The 12,473-nt window shown below is 44.7% G+C and overlaps 1 protein-coding gene across 3 annotated transcripts in view; it reads right to left on the minus strand.

The window, feature by feature from the left end:
• LOC138973923 (multiple epidermal growth factor-like domains protein 10) overlaps positions 1 to 12,473 on the minus strand; it is a 68,094-nt gene that overhangs the window by 19,765 nt on the left and 35,856 nt on the right. For 2 of the 3 annotated variants that reach the window (XM_070346629.1, XM_070346630.1), the window contains exons 9-13: positions 10,383 to 10,520; positions 9,707 to 9,790; positions 7,950 to 8,027; positions 4,896 to 4,976; positions 2,372 to 2,488 (exon numbers count right to left, since the gene is read on the minus strand). In XM_070346629.1, coding sequence (XP_070202730.1) covers positions 2,372 to 2,488; positions 4,896 to 4,976; positions 7,950 to 8,027; positions 9,707 to 9,790; positions 10,383 to 10,520 — 498 coding nt within the window. The remainder of the gene's footprint in view (positions 1 to 2,371; positions 2,489 to 4,895; positions 4,977 to 7,949; positions 8,028 to 9,706; positions 9,791 to 10,382; positions 10,521 to 12,473) is intronic. The other variant, XM_070346631.1, reaches the window with a different exon arrangement.

Below are 12,473 nucleotides of genomic sequence, written 5' to 3' on the forward strand. Positions count from 1 at the left end.
CCGTTATAACATTTAGAGGGTCACCTAGAATCCGTCCTGATTGGTCAAAAAGCCATATGGGGCACTGAATTGGTAATAAGTGTTATTTAGTATAAATATAATGTAAACACTTGTTTTACTGTGCCTGTGAATGGTGGGTACCACCAGTCACAACCCCTCGGTCTGCATGCTTTTATGGTGCATTTTTGTCTTAAATTGTGAGCTGATGTCAGGTATGTTTTTGCTGACCAGCAGTGGACCGCTCACATGGCATTTTACCTGTGCCTGCGTCGCAGCAGCGCTCTTCACTAGCTCTTACCGCCTCTGCCCCATCCACCTCCCTTGTTTGTTATAGCTGGCTGCGCTTTTTCATAATTTTGTATCTGTACCGAAGGATTATGTATACGTTCTGTGAAATGTTATGTGTACATTATTAATTATGGAAAACGTATTGTTGTTATTGTGTAATAGGGGTGCTAGTTTTAAATTTGTTAAACCCCACGTGTTCTTAAATAACATGTGATTTTTGTCCCTATGAGTATGAAATTAAACAAAACTTGCCTTCGGTTTTTGACACCCAAAATGAACTTCTTGTCACATGAATTTGATGGTTGTGGTTGTGATGGTGTGTGTGTGTGTGTGGGGGGGTCTGTATGTGTGTGTGTGTGTGTGTGTGTGTGTGTGTGTGTGTGTGTGTGGGTGTGAGTGTGTGGGTGTGAGTTAGTGTGTTGTATCCTTCTATGAGTGCGTTTGTGTAAGCGTGCTTGGTTGTGTAAAAGTATTAGTTTAAATCATTATACTCACCCCCCACCGACACACTTGGCTCTTCTGCATTTTCCATAGTAATGGGTTTTATGGTTGAAAATTAAAATTGACATTCCTGAGAATAAGTGACCATGACATTTTAAGTTCAAAGGTTAGTATGTCTTTCTCCATTTTAGAGTGATCAATAAAAAGGGTCCCTGACTGACCGTTGTAACATTCAAAGGATCATCTACAATCAGTTTTGATTGGCCAGCTAGTGATATGGTGCACTACAATGGTAATGAATTTGGTATGTAACAACTTACAAGGTGTTCACAGGACAAGGTGGTATGATAAGTGAATTCTAATATGCTGACTGTTAGCAATGACAACAGACATGTTAATAACATGGATTCTCATCATTCCGGCTCTTGCTGATATCATTCTTGAGACATGTCTGTTATCATTTGCGAAGGGTCAACAAATTAGAAATAACGGTTTTATTACCGTATATTTCCACCAAGAGAAATTTCGAGGCGACTCTGCAAATAAGACACAACAGCCGCAATGGGAACTGGGTCGCTCCTATCTGTCCCGTGACCTGGTTCAGCCAATCACTCACCTGACGTGATGAATATCCACAGGTGAAATGCGTTCACAGAACAATCTCACAAGATAAACCATGTTTAACATGCGTTTCAGTTGCTTCGATTTGTCTTGTCCAACAGAGAACACGAATTTATAATCGACGCACGACAACAATGAAATGATGGAACTACACCACGTCAAGAAGTCGATAGCCGCGTCGGCATGGCTATGGTGATAACACTTTCAATTTTACTAATCTAGTTTTCTGGGTCTTCTTTTGTACACACATATGTTATTGTACAACAGTGGTTTTGATGTATATGTTTTCAGCGAGCTAAATACACAGTTGAGCTCCATCCGTTCTCTTGTATTGTTTTGGAATGAATGATAGGAGAACGTCTAATGCGCGAAAGAGCATTCCTTCTGTCTGCCTGCCGCTGTTTCAAATAATTCATTAATGACAGATTAATAGCACCAAGGTTGTTCACAAGGCAAGATATCATATTTGGAAAGTAAGACACCCTTTGTACAATAAAAAACATAATGTAAATCACAACGTAACTTGGTAACTTACTGCGGACCACAAGGTAAATTTAGCTTTTACTTTTGGGTGTGTTAGCTGAAGGATTCCCGGACTATGCAAAAACACAACTGAAATAGTCGCTTCTTATTGACAACGTGTTGTATAGGTTGTCTTCATATTGTGGCACTACCCAACACTGTGAATGACGGCAATCAATACTACGTCGGGCCAAGAGTGAAGACATTCTATTTCAACCTACTTTCTAGACGTCATTGCGCACACATGATGACGATGGCGATAAGGACGATGACGACGACTACGATGATGATGATGATGAGGATGATGATGACTCAACTCAACTCAACTCAACTCAAATTTTATTGGCTTCAATTTTCACATAGAAGAATTTGTCTTGCGCTTGGGATTAAGACATAGGCAGAAAGTAAGAGTATAACATATAAAAACAGCATTCATATCACATTTCATGTATCACGCACAGTAGTCACTAGATGATGATGATTGAACATATGTACATACCACACATTGCGCCGTTTGACTTGGAAGATTCTCTCGAACAGGCGCATTGCTTGCTTTCGCACACAGCCCCAGCCGCGCATTGTTCCGTGTTGTTACATCCATCGGCTTCACCATACCCTGCACACAGTACGTCGCACATATTTCGTCACGCACATTACGTCACACTGTCCTGTGAAGTTACACTCTTGTGCGTTGGTGTACGTTGCACACAGCACGTCACGCACATCACGTCACACTGTTCTGTGACGTTACACTATTGTGCGTTACTGTACCCTGCACACAACACTTCACACACACACTACGTCGGATCTGCTAACCACGTGATTAAAATTACATATGTGTCCTGTCAAAACCATTAAAGCCATATGTACTCGATGACTATACACGCTAATTGCTTTACCAACAGCTGGAGACATGCTAAATTAAGTTCCCTGCAAAATATTGTGGTCTAGGACCCCTTCAATGTTGAGATATGTTAATTTTCATTTTGATCTGGATCGTCCTATTTATAGATTTGCCAACAGAGGTAGCTTGTTTTAGAATCTCAAAAACTTTGGATGTAAACAAAGACGCGGAGTTATTTCCCTTGCGTCAACGCTACCTCTGTTGGCAAATCTATAAATAGGACGATCCAGATCAAAATGAAAATTAACATATCTCAACATTGAAGGGGTCCTAGACCACAATATTTTGCAGGGAACTTAATTTAGCATGTCTCCAGCTGTTGGTAAAGCAATTAGCGTGTATAGTCATCGAGTACATATGGCTTTAAGGTTCGTGGCCAGATTTATGTCAGCAGCCTTGAAAGACTGGGTGGCCGAATGGTAACGCACTTGCGCTCGGAAGCGAGAGGTTGCGAGTTCGACCCTGGGTCAGGGCGTTAGCAATTTTCTCCCCCCTTTCCTTACCTAGGTGGTGGGTTCAAGTGCTAGTCTTTCGGATGAGACGAAAAACCGAGGTCCCTTCGTGTACACTACATTTGGTGTGCACGTTAAAGATCCCAGGATTGACAAAGGGGTCTTTCCTGGCAAAATTGTATAGGCATAGATAACAATGTCCATCAAATACCCGTGTGACTTGGAATAAAGGCCGTGAACCTAATTGGCTTGAGGTTTACTGGTCGATGTCAATGCGTGATATATTGTGTAAAAAATTCCATCTCACACAGCATTAATAGGTAACATGCGCCTTGAGTTGCCTTGCGTGGTGAGACATGTGCGCGATATGAATTCTCGTAAATAAATAAAATAAATAAAGAAGGATGCTGAGTCCCGGAGGGTTTTGTGCGGAGGCCAGCCTAAACTTCTTCGGGGTTTCTTTCACCTGTCCGGAAATGTGTTAGGAAGGTTGTAGCCGGTGTAGCAGCCTATTTTGAAGCAGCCCAGTTTGACCTGGTCAAAATCAGCTAGCCTAGAATGACCCCCCTGTCAAAACTGACTAGGCCAGTCAGTTTTGACCCCCCCTTCAAACTTCAAGAATAAGTATTTTAAGACCTTTTAAAACGAATTAAATGTAAATGTGGACTATTTTTGGTGGAAAATGATATTGAAAAAAATCCCCCCAAAAATCCAAAAAACTTTCTAAAAAAAATAATTAAGTTTCGACGCTTCCCTTCAAACTTCAAGAAAAAGTACATTAGGACTTCAGATGACGAAATGTATGCATATATGTATGCATCTATGCATGTATCTCAACAGGTTTGACCTCCCGGTCAAAATCAGCTAGCCCAGAATGACCCACCCCCCCCCCCCCCCGGTCAAAACTGACTAGGCCAGTCAGTTTTGCCCCCCCCCCCCCCCTCTTCAAACTTCAAGAATGAGTACTTTAAGACCTTTTAAAAGGAATTAAATGTAAATGTGGACAATATTTGTTGCAAAATGATATTGGGAAAAAAAATATCCAAAAAAACCCAACTTTATTTAAAAAAAAAAAAAGTTTCGACGCTTCCCTTCAACTTTTAAGAATAAGTACATTAGGACTTCAGATGACGAAATGTATGCATCTATGTATCTCAACAGGTTTGCGGGGATGTGTCATCCGTCGCAATATAACCTTGAATGGTTGAAAACGACGTTAAACACCTCCCGGTCATATTCAGCTAGCCCAGAATGACGCCCCCCCCCCCCCCCCCTTCAAACTTGAAGAATGAGTACTTTGAGACATTTTAAAACGAATTGAATGTAAATGTGGACAATATTTGTTGCAAAATGACACGGCATGATGCGGAGGAGGAGGCCGACATGATGTGTAAGGGGCCGACATAACAGAGAGAGGGCTGACATGATAGAGATGGGGCCGACATGATGTGGAGGGGGCCGATTGATAGAAAGAGGGCCGACATGACAGAGAGGGGGCCGACAGGATAAAGAGGGGGCCAACATGATGGAGAGGGGGTCAACATGATAGAGAGAGGGCCTATATAACAGAGAGGGGGCAGACATGATGTAGAGGGGGCCGACATGATAGAGAGTGGGCCGACATGATAGAGACGAGTCCGACATGATAGAGAGGTGCAATAACTCACTGCACTTTTCGAAAGGGTCGCAGAAGGTACCGCTTCTACAGTGGGAGTCGGTCGTTTTGCAGGCCCCGTTTAAGTCGAGTTCTGAAACAAACACAGAGTTACAAGTCATTGGTGTTAACAACGCTATGGAAGTGAACACACCCAAAGCTACAAGTCATTGGCGTTAACAACGCTATGGAAGTGAACACTCCCAGAGCTACACGTCATTGGCGTTAACAACGCTATGGAAGTGAACACACCCAAAGCTACAAGTCACGGGCGCTAACAACGCTATGGAAGTAAACACACCCAGAGCTACAAGTCACTGGCGTTAACAAAGCTATGGAAGTGAACACACCCACAGCTACAAGTCACTGGCGTTAACAACGCCATGGAAGTGAACACACCCAGAGCTACAAGTCACTGGCACTAACAACGCTATGGAAGTGAACACACCCAGAGCTACAAGTCACTGGCGCTAACAACGCTATGGAAGTCAATCAATCAATCAATCAATGAGTCTTTATATCGCGCATATTCCGTGGGTACAGTTCTAGGCGCTCTGCAGTGATGCCGTGTGAGATGAAATTTTATACGGCCAGTAGATTGCAGCCATTTCGGCGCATATTTACCTTTCACGGCCTATTATTCCAAGTCACACGGGTATAGGTAGACAATTATTAACTGTGCCTAAGCAATTTTGCCAGGAAAGACCCTTTTGTCAATCGTGGGATCTTTAACGTGCACACCCAATGTAGTGTACACGGGGGGAGTGAACTCACCCACAGCTACAAGTCAAGTCACTGGCGCTAACAACGCTATGGAAGTGAACACACCCAGAGCTACAAGTCACTGGCACTAACAACGCTATGGAAGTGAACACACCCAGATCTACAAGTCACTGGCGCTAACAACGCTACGGAAGTGAACTCACCCACAGCTACAAGTCAAGTCACGGGCTCTAACAACGCTATGGAAGTGAACTCACCCACATCTACAAGTCAAGTCACTGGCGCTAACAACGCTATGGAAGTGAACACACCCAGAGCTACAAGTCACTGGTGTTAACAAATCTATGGAAGTGAACTATCCTTAGCGGATTATGACATTATTCAGTTATTCTGCAGAAAAACTGAAATGCTGGAGAAAAACCGTCTTTTCTGCAGCATTTCTGCATACTGTCATCTTTCGCCGAAGCAGCGGTGTTTTTTTTCTGCAGCATAACATTTTACTGCAGTAAAATTGAAATCAAGAATGCTGCAGTAAAACGGTGCTGTTGTTTTACTGCAGAAAACCTGTTTACATTTTTTCTGCAGCATTTTGTACTGGCTCTTGGCGGATTATGAAATTATTCAGTTATTCTGGAGAAAAACCGAAATGCTGGAGAAAAACTGTCTTTTCTGCAGCATTTCTGCATAATGTCATCTTTCGCGAGAGCAACGTTTTTTTCTGCAGTAAAACAGTTTTTCTGCAGTAAAATTGAAATCAAGAATGCTGCAGTAAAACGGTGATGTTGTTTTACTGGAGAAAAACTGTTTACACTTGTTCTTAAGCATTTTGGCATTATTCAGTTATTCTGCAGAAAAAACAGAAATGCTGGAGAAAAACTGTCTTTTCTGCAGCATTTCTGCATAATGCCATCTTTCGCCGAAGCAACGAGTTTTTCTGGAGCAAAACATTTTACTGCAGTAAAATTAAAATCAAGAATGCTGCAGTAAAATTCCGCTTAGGGCTCATTATAATTGGGGGTCCCGGGACCCTCTATGTGGAGCGCCGATGGGGACCCTGTGCACTAACCGCAACACGGTGGCCTAGTGGTAAGGCGTCCGCCTAGTGAGCGGGAGGTCGTGGGTTCGAACCTCGGCCGGGTCATACCTAAAACTGTAAAATTGGCAATCTAGTGGCTGCTCCGCCTGGCGTCTGGCTTTATGGGGTTAGTGCTAGGACTGGTTGGTCCGGTGTCAGAATAATATGACTGGGTGAGACATGAAACCTGTGCTGCGACTTCTGTCTTGTGTGTGGTGCACGTTAAATGTCAAAGCAGCACCGCCCTGATATCACCCTTCGTGGTGGACTAGGCGTTAAGCAAACAAACGAACAAACCCTGTGCACTGTCCGCTAAATAGAACGCTATTTATTTTAAATTGAATAAAAACTTGTACAAACATTGATGCTGTGACTGCGTCGCTCAGTAAACTGTTCGAGCAACGTGTGGACATGCACACACTGCTTGCCAGTGATTGGCCTACGATATCACGTGTAGCTTGCCTCAATGTTCCCAAAGGAAACACTTCTCTCACAACCTACGAACACCTGGCAGATTTATTTCCGGAATTGGTCTATTTCAAGTGGTGTCCTGGTTATGGACTAGCGCCTTGGGCTTTGCTAGAGGGGAGGCTTGCTTCGAATAAAAATCTAGTTGAACAACACTGACGGTCTCCTATTTCAAGTGGTGTCCTGGTTATGGACCAGCGCCTTGGGCTTTGCTAGAGGGGAGGCTTGCTTCGAATCAAGATCTATTTGAACAACACTGACGGTCTCCTTGTGAATGAAGTCACTAAAGGGTCGGTTTTGAACACAGCTAAGAACAACAAAGTACGAAGGTGCCTCAATGATCTATGTAGTAGGTGCAATTCAAACGCAATGTATACACTCATTGCCACATAGGAAACAACGGACGTTTAACACAATCTTGTAGACAGGCAGAATGTGTGTGTGTGTGTGTGTGTGTGTGTGTGTGTGTGTGTGTGTGTGTGTGTGTGTGTGTGTGTGTGAGTGTGTGTGTGTATGTGAGAATGTGTATGCGCGCGTGTGTGTGTGTGTGTGTGTGTGTGTGTGTGTGTGTGTGTGTGTGTGTGTGTGGCCGAGTAAAACAAAAGAGAGAGAGAGAGAGAGAGAGGGAGAGAGAGAGAGAGAGAGAGAGAGAGAGAGAGAGAGAGAGAGAGAGAGAGAGAGAGAGAGAGAGAGAGAGAGAGAGAGAGAGAGAGAGAGAGAGAGAGAGAGAGAGAGAGAGAGAGAGAGAGAGAGCGTGAGAGGGGTAGTGGGGTCGATTGGTGTAGTAGTCCAGGCGCTTACTGCATTCGCCTAAAATGTCGCAGATCGCATTGGTTTCACAATCCATGTTCGTGTCACAGATCTGGCCCGGCTTCAGCCCTGCCACACACCACATCATTAAAATCACAAGTCCAGTGCTCGACCAACTGAGCAACCCAGCCCCCAGTTTTATGCAACATGTTACATATGTGTTAGGCAAGCTGTAATAACACAGACCTGCCCGACACCAACTCCATGCAACCATATAGTTATGTTAGAGATGTTGTAAAGACTTGCCCGACACCAACTCCATGCAACCACATCATATAATAATACATAGTTCTGTTAGAGATGTTGTACTAACACAGACTTGCCCGACACCAAATCCATGCAACCATCTAGTTGTGTTAGATATGTTGTAATAACACAGACTTGCCCGACACCAAATCCATGCAGCCATCTAGTTATATGTTAGAGATGTTGTAATAGACTTGCCCGACACCAAATCCATGCAACAATATGGTTGTGCTAGAGATGTTGTAATAACACAGACTTGCCCGACACCAAATCCATGCAACCATCTAGTTGTGTTAGAGATGTTGTAATAACACAGACTTGCCCGACACCAAATCCATGCAACCATCTAGTTATATGTTATAGATGTTGTAATATACTTGCCCGACACCAAATCCATGCAACAATATAGTTAGGTTATATATGCTGTACATAATAAGACAGACCTGCCCGACAACAAATCCATGCAATCACCTAGTTCTGTTAGACATTAGTAATGCTGCTATGTGGCATGCCGGAAAGAGTTTAAACATTGTATGCAGGTTTTGCAGACGCAACGAAAACAATGCTGTTTTTTTGTTCTACTCTTCAAGAACAGTAACATTTGTACGTTATACTAAACTATCAATGCTCATTCTTAACTCATTGTCTCCCAGGTATATCCGTACCCACTCATATGGCTCTATCTGACTTAGTACGGATATATCCGTACACACAGTCACTTCAGTCGCTTCCTATAACGTCCATCTAACGCCTGCATTCCCGCGTGTTGATACACACAGTTGCTGCACAGTTACTACAATTTTGAGTGACCTGCTGCAGCACAGCTTGTGTCGGCTAAAAAAACCAACTTGGTCAACATAGGTGGGGTAGAAAGTGTTAATCAGACATGAATGATGTGTGGATTTCATCGCAAGAGTAATCTTTCAGAAGTGGACTGGTTCGCGTCACTGACAGCAAATGTCAGCCACCGTCTAAGAACGCTCACTGCTCAATCTCTGTTCGTGTATAAACCATGAGCAGTAGGCTGTGCATGTGAGCTGCCGGAAGTGAATATGTATACAACAACAGTGTAATTTGAAGCTTTCAGCTTTCTAAATGCCTGCTAATTCTAACATTTATGTGTGCATTCTTCTCCCGAAATCGGCGTATGGCTGCCTAAATGGCGGGGTAAAAACGGTCAAGCAAGTAGAACCCGTGGGAGTTTCAGCCCATGAACGAAACAAACAAACATGTGTTCATTCTGCCAGGATACTTTTGTTTTTGTAAAACGCTCTCTGGCGTGTCTGATTGTTAGCAATACTACTGTGTGTTCATGCTACTAAAAACACAAAACAAACAATCTTGCTACTCGTGTTTGACTGACTGGCCGAACGAAGGTGTGGCGAGTGGCTGTAAGGCGACAATGCCCCCCCTTCACGGCGCATTGGCAAAAAGATGCACGCATCACCACCCCCCTTCTCCCTTTCACATCTGTGTTTGTATATTTTGCATTAAAGACCTACTGCACGTGTGCGTGGTGGGGTCGCACGTAGTCCCTGCGATACACGACGAAGGATTGTCTACACAGCTTTCGCCTTTGGCCACACCTGAGACAGAACACGGACAAACAGTACATTACACAAGGTTTTTATGAACCGAACATGACCCCGTTGTGACCCCGAAATTTGACGAGGGTCAAGAAAACTTGGGTCATGTTGGGAGATCATCAAACCCTAGACGTGTGCAAAGTTTCAAAGTTCTATCTTCCAAAAAAACATCCGAGATAATCCCAACGTTAATTTTGTTGGCTATAGATGGCCGTCCGGACGGCCTAAAAACATACTGCTCATTACTAAGACTCTCCTGAGTACTCAGGGGAGTCAAAAAGGGTGGATTGCTTGTGTCAGTATAATGGTGGTTACTTCAGGCAAACAAAGTGTTAAATATGACGAATTCAGTGTAGTCCCACCTACTCACCAACACACGCATAAGTCACGCAAAACACACATACACAAACACATCACACACAAACACAACACTCAACCTCATCCCTGTCCCTAACCCACTCCCAACCACACACAAACGCAACACATACGCAACACCATATCACCTGCCCCCCCCCCCCCCCCAAAAAAAAAAAAAAAAAAAAAAAAAAAAAAAACCACTCCCAACCACACACCAGCACCAATAAATATTCACCACAAGCGAGGGTGTCTGGTTCGGGGGCGAAGCCCTGCTTGCATATGCAGAGATCGGTGGTCGTGTTGCAAACGGCGTTTTGATCCTCACACGATGTGCCGTCCGAGCACTTCCCGTGCACCTTCCCTGTGACGGGCTCTGTTGATATACGAAGCGAAATCAATGCATTTAGTCCAGCTGTAAAACTCACAGTATAATACTGATCACGCTGCATTTCGCGAACACAATGCTGTGCCAATGCCCGCGACCCAGACTGAAAGTGGTGGCATATTCACATATACTGTTCAAAAAAAGAAACGCATAGCTTGTAATATTTGGTTAATTTAGTTATATGGCTACAAGGATATCCACCAAACTGCAGAAAATGTTTATCTGGTCGTCGACCTTTCGGCCATTGCCACAAGTGAGCTCTGCACGTGACGCATGCGTTATCAGTGGCTACAATGTCAAAATTGCTCATTTGGCATGACCACTCGTCATGCTTCAGTGTAATCTCGTGAAACTCGGGGAATATTGAGCTCTCACCATGTCTTCCAAAACCCATAAAAGCGGATTGTTCGCCACAAAGAAATCAGACGACAATTCAGCGACGAAAGATGGCCCGATTGAGCAGAGAAGACCGCCAAATTGCATTGGGTCGTTTACAAGCAGGCCAAAGTCAAAGTGCAATCGCCAGGCACTTCCACGTGTCCCAGAGCACCATCAGTAGACTGTGGGTCAGGTTTCAAGCCACTGGCTCCGTTGCTGACTTGCCACGAGCGGGAAGACCAAGGGCGACAACTGCTGCTCACGACCGCTTCATACGGCTCCGCCACCTCCGGAATCGTTTCCTGTCGGCCTCATCTTCTGGCCAGGCTCTCCCCGGGCCACACCGATTATCGGACTAGACCGTGCGGAACCGCCTGCATGAAGCTGGTTTGAGAGCTCGCAGACCTCACAGAGGAGCTGTCCTCACCCGCCGCCATCGCCAGAACCGAGTGCAGTGGGGCAACCAGCACCTTCGCTGGACCGTCCGGAATCACTGGAGACACGTGTGGTTCAGCGACGAGTCCTACTTCCTGCTCCAGCGACATGATGGTCGGAGGAGGGTCTACCGGAGAGTAAACGAACGTTACGCGCCCAACTGTGTGGATGAGGCACCCGTTCATGGTGGTGGAGGCGTCATGGTGTGGGGGGCGATCAATACAGCTGGAAGGAGCACCCTGGTGCACGTCCAAGGGCGCATAACTGCCCAGCGATACGTGGAGGAAATTCTGCGCCCACACGCCCTTCCTCTTCTGGCTGACCAGGATGCCATATTCCAGCAGGACAACGCTCGCCCGCACACAGCACGACTCACCACCCAGTTCCTCACCGACCACCATGTCCAGGTGCTTCCCTGGCCATCCATGTCGCCAGACATGAACCCGATAGAACACCTCTGGGATGAATTGGACAGACGTGTGCGCAGGCGAGAAGAAGCGCCGGCAAATCACCGCGATCTATTGCAGGCACTTCAGGAGGAGTGGGACACCATCCCACAGCAAGATATCCGGCATCTGATCCAGTCCATGCCCAGAAGGTGCCGGGCAGTTGTTGCTGCTCAAGGCAGTCACACCCCCTACTGACTTGACAGCCTCGGCACCCAATCGTATTGATTGACTGATTGATTTGAAGATGCAAATGAACTGTGTGTGCATTCAACTGTGTCCATACCAAATTTCAAACAAATAATCTAAATATTGGATTTTCTGTTAATTTTTTCGAAAAATAAAACAAATTTGGCAAGTAGCAACTATGCGTTTCTTTTTTTGAACAGTATAGAAAACGTGAAGTCATGCAGTACAGAACAGAAGCGTACAGTGCGTCAAAGGAAAACGCCTTTTTTCCTTTTTACATTTAGTCAAGTTTTGACTAAATGTTTTAACATAGAGGGGGAATAGAGACGAGGGTCGTGGTGTATGTGTGTGTCTGTCTGTGCGTGTGTGTGTGTGTGTGGAGCGATTCAGACCAAACTACTGGACCGATCTTTATGAAATTTCACATGATAGTTCCTGGGAATGATATCCCCGGATTGTTTTGATTTTTTTCGATAAATACCTTTGATGACGT

The sequence above is a fragment of the Littorina saxatilis genome, linkage group LG8, assembly GCF_037325665.1.
Source record: "Littorina saxatilis isolate snail1 linkage group LG8, US_GU_Lsax_2.0, whole genome shotgun sequence".
NCBI lineage: Eukaryota > Metazoa > Mollusca > Gastropoda > Littorinimorpha > Littorinidae > Littorina > Littorina saxatilis.